General features: G+C 41.7%; 2 protein-coding genes across 2 annotated transcripts; one reads left to right on the forward strand and one right to left on the reverse strand.

Moving 5' to 3' along the window:
* Nucleotides 1–1,189: 1,189 nt before the first annotated feature.
* Nucleotides 1,190–14,125, reverse strand: LOC105458749 (translational activator GCN1). The gene is made up of 13 exons (XM_011704269.1): nt 14,051–14,125; nt 13,864–13,966; nt 12,656–12,851; nt 12,226–12,568; nt 8,338–12,151; nt 6,389–7,874; nt 5,660–6,296; nt 5,015–5,359; nt 4,646–4,839; nt 4,359–4,570; nt 3,341–3,591; nt 2,351–2,572; nt 1,190–2,156 (listed from the first exon to the last, which is right to left on the reverse strand). The coding sequence occupies exons 1-13, from the start codon at nt 14,063–14,065 to the stop codon at nt 2,028–2,030; spliced, it is 7,947 nt and encodes a 2,648-aa protein (XP_011702571.1). The 5' UTR covers nt 14,066–14,125; the 3' UTR covers nt 1,190–2,027.
* A 367-nt stretch (nt 14,126–14,492) lies between these two features.
* Nucleotides 14,493–17,546, forward strand: LOC105458750 (F-box only protein 42-like). Its single transcript, XM_011704270.1, has 7 exons — nt 14,493–14,959; nt 15,196–15,539; nt 15,821–15,978; nt 16,070–16,200; nt 16,382–16,521; nt 16,639–16,769; nt 16,880–17,546. Exons 1-7 carry the CDS (start codon nt 14,836–14,838, stop codon nt 17,397–17,399), a joined length of 1,548 nt encoding a protein of 515 aa, XP_011702572.1. The 5' UTR covers nt 14,493–14,835; the 3' UTR covers nt 17,400–17,546.
* The last annotated feature ends 774 nt before the right edge of the window (nt 17,547–18,320 follow it).

Below are 18,320 nucleotides of genomic sequence, written 5' to 3' on the forward strand. Positions count from 1 at the left end.
TCGGAGCAGCGCGAGCCGACTTAACAATCTACTACGCGAATTATAGATCCTAATGCGACTGAACCGAGCGCTCCAACTGGGTAGATTTGGACACGCCTGGTTCCGTTCAAATCTGTTCATATTTCTACCAACAACATCGATACTTCTTTTTTATTCTGGAATATAATCTACATTGTTATATATATGAAAGAACGAAACAATATTGCAAGAAAGCCACATTGTAAATTTTCTCTATAGATTTCGCGTTACTTGCACTTTCTGGGAAGGTCTTCCAGAATGGTCGTTTATTTCAGAGAAACGCAATGATTCACTCGAAAGGTATAGAAAAGTAAATTGTTAAAACCATCGATCGTATCGAACGTCGAAATTTAATGTTTTTAGATATTTCTATCGAAAAAAAATTACCTTTATTACAATTCCCTCATATTTGCATGAATAACGACGTTGCTGGTGTAGAGATAATACACAGAATATTCCTTAACTACATTGCCATACTCAAGGGAGCAATTCTTTGAGTTATTTCAAATAAAAAAGTTTATTTAAACATGTGTCCTAAGCGGCTTAGTTTCCCAAATAGGGTGTTTCCAAGAAAATTCGTGTAATAATCTGTCAAAATTTGTAGTACCGACAGTTGGGAAACGCAAAGTACTTCTCCACGTTAGACCTTGCTTCAAAGTAAAAATATTAAAAATGTTAATATATTTAATATAATTTAAAATTTTAATTTTAATATTAAAAATATTAATATATTTATAATAATAATATTAATATTAATATCTGTACTTAATCTTTTTTTGAAAACACATGTTTCGGAAACTAAGCCGCTTGGGACACATGTTTATATGAACTTTTTTACCTAAAATAAAATTGCCCAAAGAATTGCCCCCTTGAGTATGACAATGTACTTAAGGAACACCCTAAGGAACACCATATATTCTATCTCAATTACAATTAATTAATGTTTTATATTATTCTTTTAATCATATTTCTTTCTCTATAATTTTTAAAAGACCATATCTCTTTCGTCATTGCCACCTTTCGCGCTATGTATTTCGTAGCATTTTTACAAAGAAAAAAAATATAGAAAAATTATCTGTATAAAAGAATGTGCGATAGAGAAAGAGAGATATTTTAAAAATTATTTATACTATAACAATCAATTTTTTAAATATTAACCAAGGATGTTACGTTTTTTCGATTACCTTACGTTAAATCTTGCACTTTCTCTGCTCTTTCTCAATATGTCAACTGCTAAAAGAATTGTCAAATACGCACTATACTCCCAAAACAAACGGTACTGCTTTCGAATTATATTCGAGTATATATCTAGTGTAAAAATACAGAAAGTGCAAGCAAAAAATAAATAAATTTAACAGAAGCAAGCGAGCATTTTCTGTACAGCCTCATAGTCTAGTTACATGAGCGAATCATTGAGCTGACTTTTATAACTCTTCAAGTCGATTGTGTGGACTTTCATCAAATATTTTTTTCTTACAGCAAATAAAAAAAAATCAATGTTTGATATAACGCACGTGTAGTACAACCATGTTGAGTTTATAAACAATTGAATAATAATGGGACTGTTTAAAATGCAGTTGTGTGAATAATAAAATGTAACGCGGTTTAAATAATAAATCTTATCTCACCTTCAACACGAAGAAAGTCTCGATAATAAATTCCGACTGTCACCTCTGATCTCTTAAGTGGGAAAACGCTCGTGCGGTGGTGATCGTTGGATGTCAGGTGGCGGTTATATGAATCATAGAAAACATCTCTCGTAAAAGTATGTACAATTCCGGTTCGAATCGCTTGACATCAGGACATCTTAGTTTAAGTAACTTGAACATCGAGCGACAGTTCACGCTCTTTAATTGTTTATCGAGATACAATGAACGAGCTAGTTTGTTCATAATGCTGATACATGAACGGTAAATCTCCTCTTTATAGAGATCGGGCGAATAATGATGGGTAATACGATTATTGGTACGGGTATAGTGCGTAATAAGCCCCGGGAAGTACAATATCTCTCACGTGAGTAACGTATCGTCTAATTCCTCTATTTTGCCCTCCGGTTGAGAGAGGACTTTACGCAACACTTTGCTAACCACGTCGGATAGAGATTCCTTCGCGCCAACGTCCAAGAAAGCCATGCAGCGCTGAAAAAAGATGACAAGGCTGTTACTATCATTTTACATAAAAAAAAAGGATTAATTAAATAAAAGGGACAATCACGCCTCGTAAAGATTAAATCTATATATAAAGATAATCTATATATAATATATAAAGATACATATAAAGATAAAGAAAAAAAGACTTAGAAAAATAACTCAGTTGAGAAATAGCAACTAACCTGATGTTCTTCTTCGCCCTGCCTCAGCCGAAGCACCGCGATAAGTGCGAGCTCGCTGTTCGCTTTGACATATCCATTCTTCTCTTTCGTGCCGTTCACCAACATTGGCAAGAGTGCCCTGAGCAGTTCGGGCGACATATTTTCAGGTGGTATGTTACGGGCAAGATGAATGCAAACTCGGGCGAGTAATTGCTTCACGTCATTGCTGTTGTTATTCATCGACTGAAAATTAAAGCAGATATATTAAGGGTTAATATGGATTTAACATTACAAAATATTGTTGTGTTTGGGATGACGTGTTGCTCTGTGTGAGAACGATCGATTTATATTCGAAAGGTCTCAAGTTCGAATCCGATCATCACCCCATATATGTTTCGATTTTCTAAAAGGATCGAAAATTAATGCAGCTGAACGATAAATCTCCTCTTTATAGAGAAATTAAAATCTGTTTCACAGGAATCCATAAAAAAAAAAAAAACTAATGAGAGTCAAAGCGGTTGTTGGTGCTCAAAATTAAATATTAACAAATATTAATACATTACTACATTAAAAGACGAACGTCAATCGCATAATAAAATAATGTTTTAACAAGAGTGGAAAGTATGTTGTGTCGATTACGAGAACTGACCAGAGACACATGTCAATTCTCGTCATAGACATCACGTACTTTCAACTCTTGTTAAATCATTATTTTATTACGCGGATTAAAATTTATATTATCGTTCTTTCCGTCAAAGCTTCATCTGGACCTTCGTTTTACATTGGAAGAAGCAAGTCATATCTGGATTTGTTTCTTTCGCAATTCTTAAGGATTTCACTGTGGATTTGGTAACCGCCAATGACTCGCACATGTCAGAAACGACGGTCAATTACCGCATTCATATTTAATTGTACGCTGAGGATAACGCCAACGTTCGTCTTTTAATGTACCTCGTTAGAGGTACGAGATTAAGAATCTCGTATAGACATGACAAATGTTCTTGAACTTACCCTCACAAAAGGTGACAAAATTTGCGGTGGTATCGGCTGCGATTCGTTCATGAGATACTGAAATAAGTATCCACACGCTCGTACGCCGTTCATGACAATCTGCACTCTGTCCGCAGCCAAATATGAAAGTATCACCGTGCAAACGCGATCCTTTTCCTTAGGATACACCGTGGTGGGCGATTCTTTCAATACTACAAAAAGTGCAGCTGAACGTCCATGCCTGAGTACCCAGTCGGCATTAACATCGTTAGCTAATTGAATATCAATCATATATTAATAACAGTGAGCAACAATCAATTTTTTTAAGGTTTCGCGAAAACGAGAGATCTAAACTGCCGTTATAGAATAAAAAAGAAACCAAACAAGAGTAGTTTTAAGTTGTATTTAAACTTTTTACTAAACTTATCTAATCTATGAATCTGTTCAGAGGCACATTTAATTCTAAAAGACAAAATATGACACTTTTATATTTTTAGAATCACTGAACACAATATTTATAAAATTTAATTTTACAAATTTTAAAAATTTTGTATCGACCATATTAAATCCATTATTTTGCATTTTTAGAATTTGAGTTTAGATTCATGTTTAGCAATCCAAAAATATAAGTGTCAAATTTTGTTTTAAATTTATGTTTTAGAATTAAATGTGCCCCTGAATGAGTTCATAGATTAAATAAGATCAGTGAAATTAGTTACATTCTTAAAACTACCTTTGTTTGGTTTATTTTTTTTATCCTACAGCAGTAATTTAGATCTTTTGTTTCGCTTTGCGAAAGTTTGTATATTTTAGTTCAAAGTTATTAATTATCGAAAAATGCCAAAATTGCGATTTGTAGTAACTTTTATAAGATTTCTCAAAATTTTGACATGCTAAAGCCATTTCAAAGAGCTCAGATTCGTGTTAGCAGCCAAAAGTACATAAGAAATCATTTGTTGAACCTCAAGGCAAATTTTGTATAGCGTAATTTTTATAAACGTTAAATTTAAACCACATATCGTATTCTTTGTGAACTTACATAAAAGATGATCGTTAAATGCAATCGCTAATTGCTCCGGAGTTAACCATCGCAAAAGGGCGCCGAAACAACCAGCGACCGCGTTCCTCGTTACGTCCTCTGAATGACTAAGCATGCTGCTGAGCGTTGCAAATACTTGTTTCTTCATCGGGTCGGTCATTTTGTCACCAGCCGGGGTCAGTACACCTCTGAGAGCTTGCAGCATCGTTTCCCTGTTCCGAATGACATTAAATTCTTGTAAAATGTTTCAATACTCAAAGGTCGTATCCGTATAGATCGAGACTTACCTTATCGCTGGATCATCTCCCGTTTTAATACCAGTATGAAGTTCAGTGAATAAGGGATCGACTCGCGTATGAATGACAATCAGATTGCTGAGGGCGTAAGCTGCTTTCAATCTGACTTGCCGATTGCTGTCATTCAACGCTCTCAAAAACGTAGTTTGCAATTGCGGTAGGAATTGTTTCAGCATAACGCCAACCTGTAAGCAAGATAAATAATTTCGAAAACAGAAGAACCTTTTCTTGGGAATGATTGAAAGATAATATCTTATGTGTATATATTCTTCTGTTTATTTATAATTCATCGCGTAATAATATGAGATGTGAAATCCTCGTCTTGACAAAAGTTTCAAAAATGTTCAATTTCGTACGAACCTTTCCAAGCAATATAGCGAGCGTCTCGAGGACGGCCGCCTTAACGCTCCAATTAAAACGGTCACCGAGAATTCGGATAAGCGGACCGGTAATGTGCACGACACTCGGCTGCAACGCGGCCGCGCTGGACAGTCTTATAACTTCTCCCAGCCCCTGAGCTGCGTGCTCCTTCGCTTCCGGCAGACCGTTCAGTATCGCCTCTCTGAAGATCGGTAGGATCGGCGTGATTCCCTTAGGAAGACAGAATCCGGGTAACAATTCCTGGCCCTTCAAGTCCGACACTGCGAACCGAACGGCTTGCCTAATGTCCTGTACGTGCGCTATCTGCTGCTCAGATGACAGAGTCTGCAAGAAGTAAAGCAATTAAAAATATTGATATTGTTTTAAGAATATTTAAATAAAGAATTTATATTTTAAGTATGAAAAGTTATAGTATAAATTAAGATATTATAATTAATATCTATAATATATAATATATATTTATATAAGAAATTACAGTATGAATAAAGTTATAGTATAAATTAAGATATTATAATTATGGTATAAATTAATGTAGTATAATTTAACATTTCTCGCATTCTTTTATATAATGTAATATTAATTCCTGGCATTCGATTTATCGTGCATATCCATTCACACGCTCACCTTGGTGACGGCTGTGAGTGCCTCCCAACTCATCTGCAACACGTCCCTGTCCTCGTCGGTGAACAAATGAATCAAACCCCTAAGCAATTGCGGAACGTATTGGCTGTAATCGGCGCGAGTGTCGCGACAGAACGCGCAAAGCAACGTCGCGGCGCTTCGCCGTTTCGAGAGATCCTCCGCCCGCGTGGCCTCCATCAGCTGGTCCATCACGGTCCTGACGCCCACCTCGTCGGTGACGGAAAGAACAACGGCCTGACAATACTCTAACTCCTGCAGTTCGTTTGCCGTTCCTTGCGCACTGGAAAGAGCAGTGAGTAATGCTGGTAAGATTCTATGGAGGAACCTTGTCAATGCTTCACCTGCCACACTCGCCAGTATCGACAGTGCTTTCGTGTTAACCGGCGGTGAGGCTAATTGCGGGACTAGATATGGCAGTACAACGCGCGACTTGATCGCCATCACTTGACGTAAGCCGTCCAAAGTGTTCTCCGCCTCCGCCGGGTCGGGCGAGTTCAGTTGCGTCAACATCGCCGGTAATATGTCGTCGAGGGCGCGAACGCCCACCGTGGAATGCAAGCCGTCGAAGGTTTTCGCCGCGGCCTGACGGACCTCCGGCAGCGGGTCGCACAGTGCTTTTCTGAAACAGAAATTACGAAATCTCGCTTTATCTAAAACGCCCGATCACGCGTTTCGATCGTTATTGTTTCTGCGAGGACGGTCGTTACTCACCTTACCGTTGGCACGAGACTAATGACGAAGGTTAGCACCATATCTTTGTTGGTGCTCGCCATAATTTCCGACAAGCCTATACACACCCCTTGGCGCTGATCGGCCTGGTCGCTCTGCAAACCTTTCTCCAAGATCGGTATGATCTCCGGCAACACTCGCTCTCCCAATTTCCGTACGAGATCGCCCAACGTCCGAGCGGCCACCTGTCTCTTGTCGTAGCTCGTACTCGCCAGACATCCCAGCAGTAGAGTGAACAACGTTGGTAGTATCTCCCGCAGCGTTCTCGGCGTATTCGTTACCACCACTTTCCAAACGTGGAGAGCCGCTTGACGCACCATAAGAGCTACGTCCGACCGACCCATGTACAAGCCGGCCAACACGCGATTCCGCCTCTCCGCGCCCAGGGCGTTTATGATAGCGTAATGCGACTGTTCCGTACCGAAGTTGTCGTCCTCGCTCGCGGTCTCGGTCGACATCTTCCCCGACACGCCGGAGATCCTGTAAAGCAGATCGCCCAATAGTTGCACAGACGAGTATCGGATACGCCAGTTGTCGTCGAACAGGCCCTTCTCCAGCTCCGGCAGCAAGAGCATTATGGCCGAGTCGGCGTAAAGAGTGACGATGCGTTGTCCCGCCCTCAACGCGGTCTCCCGCACATATTCATTCTCGTCGGCCAACGCTTTCAGGATGGGGTTGATGATCTGTCCTATGTACGGCGTGAATTCCGTGGTGAACGCGCTCGGCATGTATATGAACATCATAATGTAGCCGTCCTTCACGTGGGGAGCGATGTCGGTTCTCTCCGCCGTACTGATGATCTCCGGCATGAGCTTGTGAAGCTTCTCGACCCCCAGTCCGCGCACCACCTCGGAGAGGCCCTGGGCGGCGCCGGATCTGTCGACGCTGCTGGTTTCGGAGGTCAGCGTTTGCATGAGCCAAGGCAGCAGATCCTCGAAGCTGGACTCGCCCATTCCCCGTACCATCGCGCCCAGCGCCCTCGCCGACACGCTGCGCACCTCGGGCACTGGATCAAGCAGACTTGTCTTCAGACCCGGAATAATAGTCGGTAGATACGGGGTCAGATCTTTCTGGTCTGTCAACGAGTACATATTGCCAATGATCTGCGCGGCCATTTTTCTGGTCTCCGTCGAACGGTCGAGGAACGCGCGCTGCACGACCGGCATGATCAGAGCCAGCGACGGGGCGTCGATGAAGTGTACAAATTGCGTGTCCAGTAACGTTTGCAGGCAAGTGGCGGTCTTGTGCGAGGGATCCTGCAGCGCTTTCAGCAACACGGGCACGATAGCTTGGATCTCCGGATTCCGGATGACACTTCCGATGACCTTGAGCGCCTCCGCGCCGGCTTCTTGCACCTTCGTGTGGGAGTCGCTGAGCACTTCTATCAGTTTGGGCACGATACTCGGCAGGCAGCTGCTCAACTGTTTCGGTGCGCAGTACGCCATAGCGCCAAGTAACTCGACAGATCCTGAAAATGAGACGAATTTTAAATCTCAGTTTAAAACTATTTACTTTACTTACAAAAATAAATAATAAATAAAATAATAGACTGTGATAGAAAAAAAAGTATCCAAAATAACTTAATTCAATAAGGTAACTGGTAATAAAAAAATCGCTACATTCTTAAAGAACAGGAAATAATAACAAATAAATTTAAAGGCAAAGCTGCAGTATAGAAATTGAAGATAAGGAGTTTAAAATCCCTTCCTATAAAAATTGCAATTATAATGAAATCAGGAGAGTCAAAATTCACATAAGATTATTTTTCGTTCAAGCTCAAGGCTTTGACACCGAAAAAAGTCTCATATATCTCCAAACATAAAAATAATAAAGGTGGAAGGCTAAACTATGCCAGATTAAAATCCACAGAAAAGTTACAGTTTATTTACTTAATTAATTAACAAAATAAACGCGACATTGCGCTCAATTACCTGTTTTCGTTCTCCACGAGTCCTCTTCCAGAGCCGCCAGTAAACTTGGCAGAACGAGTTTAACACCGTGAGCAGAGAGTTTGCTCATAACTACTCTGGCAGTGTCGTCGGTAGCGGTTCTCACGTACTGGCTCGAGTCGCCGAAGCACAACAACAAGTGCGGCAGTACGTGAACGATGTAAGGCTCGAACAGTCTGCCGAGCATCGTGCACAGCATCTCGAAGGCGAACAGCGCGCCCTCGCGATGCCTGTAGTTCTTCTTGTCCTGGATAGCGTTGGTCAGCTTGCTCATGATGTCCAGCTGCTTCAGCGCGAGAATTCCCATGCCTTTGATAAGCCCCGCCAGCCCGTACGCCGCGCCCTTACGCTCCCCGTACTTGTCCGATTTGAGCAACTGGTCCATCAGATTGTCCACGATCTTCGGCGCGTCCTCCTTGATGGCGTCCGTCAGATGCGGCAGGCAATTGGCCACGGCTTCCTGCACCTGCTGCGACGGCGTGGAGAGCGCCGCGATGAGGCGCATCACGATGGGCTTGATCCGCGGGTCGTTCTTGTCCAAGTGCCTCGCCAGGGATCCCATGAGGATCACCACCGATTGCTTGATCGAGTCGAAACTGCCGATTTTCGGTGCCTTGTCCATGAACTCCTCGAAAACCGGCAGCAGCGACGTGATGTTCGCGCTGCCGTGAAGATCGACCGCCGCGACGGCGGCTGTGAGCATTTCGGTGCGCACCGATTGATTCCGGTCGCCGAGCCCGGTCAGAACGAAGAACTGGATGAGCCGGTGCACCGTGTCGGCGGTGAGAAGCGGCGCGATTTGAGCGAGGGCGAGCGCCACCCCGCGCCGCGGACCCCACGTGTCGATCGGCTGCTCGATGACGCGACCGAAATCGTTCAACTTCGGCGGGATCATGGCCAGTTTCTCCTGATACAGCTGCAACAGGTTGTCCAACACGGTCGACGTCAGATGCGGCACGTTGGCCAGGCTCTCGGCTAGCGCGTGCGCGGCCGCCTGTTGCACCGGCTCGACCGGATGAGCGATGTCCTGGATCAGCTCCTCGCAGAGGACCTCCACTTGCGCGGTGAAGTCAGCCGCGTTCCACAGTTCGTTAGCGAGGATCTTGTTTTCGTCGTTCACGTCGAAGCGGGCGATCCACACTCGCCTCGTAAGTCTGTTGAGCTGATCCTGATCCTCCTTCCGGGACGGGAAGGCCTGTCGTATCACCGTCAGTCCCCGGAGTGCCGCGTCTCTCACGGTGGACAGCGAATTCTGTAACGCGCCGATCAACGAGTCTATGTCCTCGCTGGTGGCGATCGCCGCGCCCGGTTGACCGCTGCCAGACTGCGCGACGTCCAGCAAGGTCGCTACCGCGTGAGATTGCACGCGACTCGTGGTGGTCTCCATAAGCTCGATGAGCAAGTCGAACATTTGCTTGCGCGGCAGGAGTCTGGGATGCCTGAGATCCTTCAAATCGGTGGTGCTGCCTCGCTGCTTGGCGTGTTCCTGAATCAACTGCAGCCCCTGTACAATCATGCCCTCGTCCTTGTACGACGTCAGAGTCTTCCTTACGAAAGGAAAAACGTAACAGAAAGCGGGTGCCGTGAACAGTTCCTTCCTCTTTATCGTCACCGTATGTATAAGATTCAGCGTTCTTTTAACCGCCACATCTAGATTCTCCTCCTCCCAAGCTTGGTCCAGATCGCACTGCGGCTGCAGCAGCCGCAGCGTAACGTGAGCAATAAGGTCGCCTAGAATCGCGCTGTTGTCTATCGTCACCGTTTGGCGAAGAGACACGTAAAGCTCCGACATCTCGGGCGCTGCCAGCGGAGAGCCCAGATTCTTCAAAATGGGCGGTAGAAGGTCCTTTAAGTACAATGACAGCTCCTGCCGATTGCCGCGTATCGAGCACGCCACCAAAGACACGGTGTTGTCAATCTTGGCTTTCAACTCGGTCAATCTCTTGCGAATGCCGTTCTCCTTCGCGATCTGCGCCTTCACGGTCTCCTCCTGCTTAGGCGTCAGCTTCGGCTCCTTTATCTTGCCCTCTCTCTTTCGCTTCTCGTACAACTCGCGCCGCAGCTGAAGCTCCTCCTGCTGCTCCTTGAACGAGTAGACCTTACTTTCTCTCTTCATGTTCATAGAACTGAGGATATCGTTCTCGTCGTTAACGGGCAGCACGCTCTTGTCGTAGAGCTCCCCCTCGGGAATGAGATACGTGAAATACTCGTCCTTGGTAACTCGCAAGATCTCCGGATCGTCGAGCTTGCTCGTGACGTTCGACACCAGAGCGGGTAGAAAAGCGTCCGGTGCGAGCGAGACGATTTTTATGAGCGCATTTTCGTAGTTCGGCGCCGGTTTATAGTTCTGGATCAACATCTTCCTCACCTCGTTGCTGTAGCTGCGTAAGAAATCCTTCGGTACGAGATTGTAGTTCTTGGCGATCTTGAACCACAAGTTCGGTATGGCTTTGAGTAGCGCCGGATGGTGAGATGGAAGCAGAGCGTCTCTGGTCATCTGATAGGTGTGCGCTTCGAATAAGAAGGAACCCGAGCATATGGCGGACAATCCATCGGCGAGACACCTGCCGGTAATCTCGCCCATTGAGGTTTCCTCTTTATTCTCCTTATCCGATTCCGATTTAATCTTGATGTTTTCCAAAAATTTATTAAACTCCGCCAGCAGTGCCTGCGCCGGCGTGTACGTGCCCAAACCGGTCATAATTTTCTTAACCAGCGGAAAGCATCGTTGCCGTGTCGTGGAATTTGGGGCAGTGGCGCAAGACACGATCGCTCGATGAATCCCAGTTAGAGCCTTCTCGTTCAGTTTGTCGGAGAATTCGGTGATAAGACGTTCGCAGAGTAGCATAAGATGGTACAGGATATCGTCGCTGCACGTCGACAGGAATTTCTCGGAAAAGAATATCTGCTCGTCTATCGCGTTCCACAGCACGCTCTGCTTGTCGTTCTCCACTTGGTCGGCGAGCACGAATTTGAGCAGCAAATACGAAGCGACCAGGCCCTCGGTCACCGCCGCCGGCTGCGCGCATTGCTGCGTAGCTCTGGTTATCGCCTGCGCGAGGATCGGCGCTATCACGCCCGAGTACGTGGCGGCGGGGATCGAGAAGAACAGCTTGATGTAGGCGGTGCGCACCGCGGCGGTGGACGTTTTCGCCGCCATGCCCTTCTTGAAGGAGTCCACGACGATTTTTGGTACGCTAGACGAGAACTTCTTGGACCACAGCGCCATCATTTCAAGGGCGTGTATCAGCGTCTTCTCGTGCACCTCGGTCTCGAGCACCTTGACAAAATGCTCGCAGGCCGTCTCGGCCAATTTCTGCACGCTGCTGCCCGAGGCCACGTTGTAGCTGAGATTCCCGGCGCCTTGCAACACGGAGATCTTATGCGTCACGACCGTAAGTTTGCCCTCCGATCCGTGAAACACCGCGAATATGGACGACAGTAGGGTTTCCAGGGCCGTCGTGTCGGAACATTGGAGCGCGAGTTTGCGGCACGCCTCGACCGCTTCGTCCCGTACCAAATCCTCCTTGGAATGCAGATTGGCGAACAATCCTTTGCTTATCTCCTGGCTATATTGGCTCAGGTCAAGGCTCAACCCGTTTAAGATGTGACCGACCGATTCGATTATAATCTCTGGGTTTCGCAACATAGCTTTTTGCAAAGCGGGAAGTAATTGGGTTTTGAATTCCTCGTGAGTCAATCTCCGAAGAAGTGGCACAGCTGCATCGACTACGTACAAATCTGGTTTCTTCTTACAGCTAATCGTCACTTTTATAAAAACGTCTATCATGTTTGTCTGAAATTTATAATACACATGTACGCGTGTATATTATATTTAGAAATTATGCGTGTACCTTTGTCCTCACTTACCTTCAACTGTTCCACTAAATCATTCCTTTTCGTGGTAACTAAATATCTTGTAAGTAAACTGGCTAGAATAATTACGCCGTTACCGAGCTCCAATTTTGTTAAATGTCCGACATAAGTTTCTATGTCTGCGATGGCCACCCATTCGTGCGCGAGTAATGTGTACACCTTGTTGGCAAGTTTCTTATCTGCGGACGCTAAAGCCGCAGCAGATAAATTTGCCTGCGCCTCGATCAGCTTTGCTAAAGACTCATCCATTTGTGTTATACGACGTTTGTTATATCCATGAAAAATAAGTAAAGTCGACCACTTCAATGCAATATACGCGGTTCGAGCAGTGTTCAAGCTACAAAAAAAAAGGCGCGTTGTTAGAAAAAATTTATTATAAGTAAATAAATAATTGATAGTGGAATTTATTCCCGATTCGACTTACGTTGGAACCACATTCTTATGCCAGGTAGCTTGCTCCGAAACTACAGTTGTCATATGTTTGATAGTAGCCTCTGGTTGTTGTTTAATTAGCTCCACAATTATGTTTCTCACGTAGGACTGAGAAGCACTATCTTTGTATCTATGTAAGGTAAGTGATACCACCTTACAGATTCCATTAACAATTTTGTCATTAATGCCTGTAATAAATAAATTTGTAAATTCGCGCGATAGAAAGTATTTTCAGATAAAGGTGTTTTATGAAAATCTTTTGACCTAAAGTCAATCGGATCGTATATACAGAACATTTTATTAGTTATTTTTTTGTAAGTCCCACTTTAGGGGACTAATAAGAATATATACATTGAATATATATATTTTTATTAGTCCCCTTAGAAAATATATATATATATATATATATATATATATGTATATATATTAAATCAATGTATTTCTAAAGTGGAAATTTCATTTATAAAATATTCTTATATACCTATGACGAGAAAATAAAATTTTATAGCTGGCATAATCAAGTTAAATCACATAGAAAACTATATAACAAATTACAACAAATCAATTGATTCAAATATATTAAACACATTTTTTTAAATATTTGTTACATATATTACGTAACAATTTTCACAGAATATGTCAATATATCTTTGACAATGCCCAATGGAAGTATTTCAAAATCCCACTAGCCCAAGTCGAACTGGAGCGCATGGAAACCAATAGTTACAATAAATTACTTGATAAAAATATATTAAATATATTTTTTTAAATATCTGTCACGTGTTACGTAATCTTCACAAAAATATGTCAAGATATCTTTAGATAACGCTCAACGGAAATGCTCAGAAACCTTGCTGGAGTTGTCGAACTTCCTCTTATCGTGTACGATATAATTCATGTGTTACGACAATCTCTCGGCTCAAGTTTCAATCAAAACAGCTCGGAAGACAAAAAGAGAGAGAGACTCGATAAAGTAATTACAAGGCGATATTGTAAATAAACTACTCCGGACTGTTCCAAACGAGTTGCGTGATAAGTTTTGCAGGAAGCGACGCACGAATCGCGGTGCGACGTACATCGACGGTGGTGCCCGAAAACCGGTCTGCCGACCTTATTTTCGTAACGCCACCGTACGTAAGAGCGTACGGCTCTTATCACTCATCAAAAAGTAATACCGTGTCCTCCCCCAGCGATCCTTACCGGGATTTGACAATACGCTGGCGACATTTTGCAGAATCTCACGCCGCTCCCTCTTGCTGGCCGTCTGAACTCGATTTGGTAGATCCTTCAAGGCTTTTGCTAGCTACAACAAAACGCATCGATTATAATAAAGCAGCGGCATCCGGGTGGTGCAAGAATTTTCTCGTATTCCACGTGACTCGCTCACCTCGACATCCGCCATATTTCTTCAAAAGCCGGACTGCTCATAAAGCGCCGCTCTTCAGTCTCTTCACGGACACGTAGTTGGCGCCAGTTGGCGCGACAGGGCGCGAGGGTGACCAGAGAGACTGATATCGGAATTAAGTCCACAGCGATAGACGGCCGTTCTTTTGTTGACTTTAATCTTGGTTTAACTTATTTTGTATCTTTTTTCTACTTCTAAGAATTAGAAAAAGATTTAAAAACAAGTAAATAAAACCGAGATCAATTAAGTTAATCTACATTGGTTAGAAATGGACATAAGGGCGAATTCACACCTTGACGGAAAAGCAGTAAACAGAAAGGCAGAAAGCCAATCAGAGCTCGCGCTGGTAGCGAGAAAAACAGAAAGCCGGCCATGATACTCCTGTGTCGGCGTTGCGAGCGCCATGTGGAACGCAGCCGAAGTATTCACTCTAAACTAAGCATGACAGTCGATGGAAAAGCAGTGCAACAAAGAGCCATTTTTGAGCATATTCCTCTCTTTCTCTTCCAATTTCGATTACACGCACTTATCTAATAAATTTATTTTGAAATCTTGCGAAATCGTCAGAATTGTTACATACACGACTAAGAAAAGACGTGCACGCTCGTCGAGTAAAAGAAATGCGGCGATGCCTTCGTGAAAAAATGTACTTTTTAAAAACAAACTTTTTTTTTATCATGCGGAAATGATATCTCGAGCCTAAAAAATTTCGCACAAAGTACAACCCAATTTTTGTGGTGCGCTCGTAATTTGTTGCTCGCCGCAAAATGCAATGTAAAATCAACGACCTGCCCGACGAATTGCTGGAGTATATCCTAAGCCTGATACCACCTTACAAAGATCTCCAGGAGTGTAGGCTTGTCTGTAAAAGATGGTACCGCGCTACCAAAAGTACTCGCATTTCTTTTATACATTTATTTTTTTTGCACGCTTATTATTTGTATGTCAGACAGGTGAAAACGCTACTCAAATACGCCGGCAGAATAAATTCGATGTATTGATATATTTGACACTTTTTCATTGTATGTCAGACATATAAATAGTAATAAATACGTTATATACGTTATATATCCTGATGTAGAATAAATTTGATATACTGATATATGTTTATATGTACCGTTAACTAGATGTGGTAGAACACAATGAAGCACATTTTCAAAAGTCTGTCGCTTTTGGATCTTTGCTGTGGGATTCGTTGCCGTCTATGCACTGGATATCTACCATTGGGAAGAGACACTCGCATTCTGCTTGCATATATGACAATTCCATGTACGTCTTCGGTGGCTGTACAGCTACATGGACAACGTTCAATGATCTGTGGCAATTAGATTTAAGCACGAGAACATGGGCCAGACCAATCACCATGGGCAACTATCCGTCGCCCAAAGCTTGCGCCACTATGCTTTATTATAAGGACAGTTTAATTTTATTTGGAGGTTGGTCTCATCCGTCGCCATATCCATTACATCAGGTAACTGTTCGAATAAGATGACCACAGAAGTTTCAGTTGATACACACATATTTATATTGGACTTTTATAAAAATGCATTCTTGAATTAGATTTATATAATTTATATAATCAAATCACGAAAGATAGTCAAACTGTAATGTTACTGTTTAGAAAGTTTTGTTTATTTGTTTACAGTTTGCATTACTCATTTTAGACAATTGATCTAAAATAGATTACTTATTCCACAACAATTTAAAAGCTACATACATTGAAATATATTAACATAGATAATATATTTTCAGCAATGGAAATTGTTTAATGAATTACATGTATACTCTATAAAATCAAACAAGTGGACCGCTATAAATACATTAGAAACTCCACCACCAACATCCGCACATTCTGCAACAATACATAAGAACTTAATGGTCGTTTTTGGCGGAGTTTGTAATGGCTACAGGTATGCTATCTTGTAAAATTACATGTGTACATACAAAAGCAAAATACACATGTATATATTTATGCGTAATATTACTCGTATTATTTGATAGCTCCAATGATGTATGGTGCTTAAATTTGGATTCGTATACCTGGCACAAACAAAGTACATCGGTTTTGAACCCAGAGCCACGTTACGGCCAGTCGCAAATTAAACTTGGGGAGAAGCATTTACTTGTGCTTGGTAAGAGAAGCATCTACTTGTGCTTGATATTTTCAATCGCTCTTAAAATAGCTTTTCGATATTGAAATAAGTGTTTTGATTAATTTGATTTATATAAGAAACAAATATTGAAAATTTTCCTTTATTAATGTCAAAACGATTAAACGTACAAGTGGATGATTACATATTTGAAAATATACAGGAGGTTGCACAGGACCTAATGCCGCTATGAATGACGCTTGGTTGTTAACGATGGAGGGTGTGTCTTGGACGTGGAAGAAAGTCAATATGCACAATACAGAATGGGCACCAACGCGTATCTGGTGTCATCAGGCCTGTAAGGTATCTAATTTTTTTTTTTCTAAAGTAATCTAATTCGATTGCATTGAAATGCAGTTTCGTTGACTACAGCTGGCCCGTATATTGCTAGGAATAAATATAATACTGTTATTTTCACAGGTGGGAAATTATATTATTGTACTTAGCAAAAATAGACGTCAAACCAAGTCAAATGATATGAGTATCTCGTTGAAAAAAGTTCAAAGGAGTACCTCACCACGTTTATGCGAGTCGAATCCTTTGCCCGAAAGGTCTGATGCAATTACAATGAATTTATAATATAGCGGTACTATAAAGAGTTACGATTGACAATTATAATAACTTTGCTATTTTTATTAATTAATTAAACTTTTTTTTTTAGGCAAGGAAATGTAACTGCCGTAGATAAGGATGAAAATATAAATGGACGGCATGGAGCGTTCTCCAGGTCACACAATTCGCAAAACGCACACGCTTCGTCCCACGCATCCAGTATCCCGAAAACGATACCGTTTTACAGCGACAACACTCTGAGCATGGCCGCGTTTCGCGATCAACCTCTGCGTAGTAACGCAGTCACGAATAGACAACGTCAATTGGAATCGCTAAGAAGGATGGAGGAGAAAATTCGTAATAAGAAGGCGCAGCAGACGAAAGTGTCCAAAAAAGCTGAAAACACACTGTCGATATTCGTATTGGATATTACTAATGTTCTTTCGGACGACTGCAACGCTTTGTGGATTCCCCTAAAGCAAAACGATCATTCGGGGCCCGACGAGAGAATTCTGTATTCTCTTGTAGTGGGAAGGGGAGAACTGATAGTTTTTGGGGGTATTCGTAGAGACGATTCTGTAGTATATAATGATCTCCATTTTATAAATCCACCTCGATATGTTATTTAATATTGAAAGGCAATTAAAAATAGTCTCATATTATTTTATGTTATTACTGCAATTTTTTTTCAAAGATTTTATTTTCATTCTAATCATAATTGTAATATATATGTATAAAATTAACACTAAAACCGTGGCCATGCCATTTTTGACTCATCTAATAGTTCTTTTTTTTCCAGTTAATTTGAATTTGCACCTGGAACTTTAGATTTTTTGTGACTTCGTAAATAATGATCATAATTACAAATAATTTTCTTTTATGGTAACAATCCTTCCTCTTGGTAAATATCCAGATTTATGTTGCGTTTGGGTCAATTTAGACCCAATTGTTGATAACAATGTGTTAAGATGACTGTAAACCGAATTAGTATTAATGAGAGTGTATTATTTAGTTACCATTTTGTCTACCTAGCCAAAAATCGTAAAAGACTAACATGAGTCATAAGTAACCCATTCATGGTTCTAGGGGAGGCTCAAATCGCCGTGGTTGTAGTGTTAAATGTTGCAAAAGTGATAAAAAAACGTGTTGATTATTTATATTAAATCAATATTTATACAATAATTTATCTTTAAACTCGAAATATATTTAAAAAAAAATGAGAGACTCAATTGATGTACAAAAAATACAGTAAAAATAAATAATAGAATAAGAATGGGAAACAATAGAACTAAATGATTGTTACAAGTCTTAATTTATTGTATAGAGTTTACAAGTTAATTATATATATTATACATATTTATTTTATTCAGGTTTCGTGATTCAGGAATGGTAAATGCATAATGCTTTACAAACATATTATGAAAACAATTGAAAAAAAACAGATTTAATTGTTAAAACAATTTTTTATGACAATATTATATGGTTGCTACGTAAATACAATTACAGTATTTTACTAGACTCTCAATCTTCAGTTTGAGATCGGAAGAGCA

The sequence above is a fragment of the Wasmannia auropunctata genome, unplaced genomic scaffold (genome assembly GCF_000956235.1).
Source record: "Wasmannia auropunctata unplaced genomic scaffold, wasmannia.A_1.0 LD334341.1, whole genome shotgun sequence".
NCBI classification, from domain to species: domain Eukaryota; kingdom Metazoa; phylum Arthropoda; class Insecta; order Hymenoptera; family Formicidae; genus Wasmannia; species Wasmannia auropunctata.

What these genes read in the sequence shown, in the direction of transcription:
- LOC105458750 (XM_011704270.1), top strand. Translation starts at nt 14,836, where the DNA reads ATGCAATGTAAAATCAACGACCTGCCCGACGAATTGCTGGAGTATATC. An exon ending in ATGGTACCGCGCTACCAAAA is followed by an intron (nt 14,960 to 15,195) that starts GTACTCGCATTT and finishes ACCGTTAACTAG; the next exon opens with ATGTGGTAGAACACAATGAA. An exon ending in CGCCATATCCATTACATCAG is followed by an intron (nt 15,540 to 15,820) that starts GTAACTGTTCGA and finishes ATATATTTTCAG; the next exon opens with CAATGGAAATTGTTTAATGA.
- LOC105458749 (XM_011704269.1), bottom strand. An exon ending in CTCGTGGAGAACGAAAACAG is followed by an intron (nt 7,875 to 8,337) that starts GTAATTGAGCGC and finishes TCTCATTTTCAG; the next exon opens with GATCTGTCGAGTTACTTGGC. An exon ending in TTTTGTCACCTTTTGTGAGG is followed by an intron (nt 2,573 to 3,340) that starts GTAAGTTCAAGA and finishes TTTAATTTTCAG; the next exon opens with TCGATGAATAACAACAGCAA.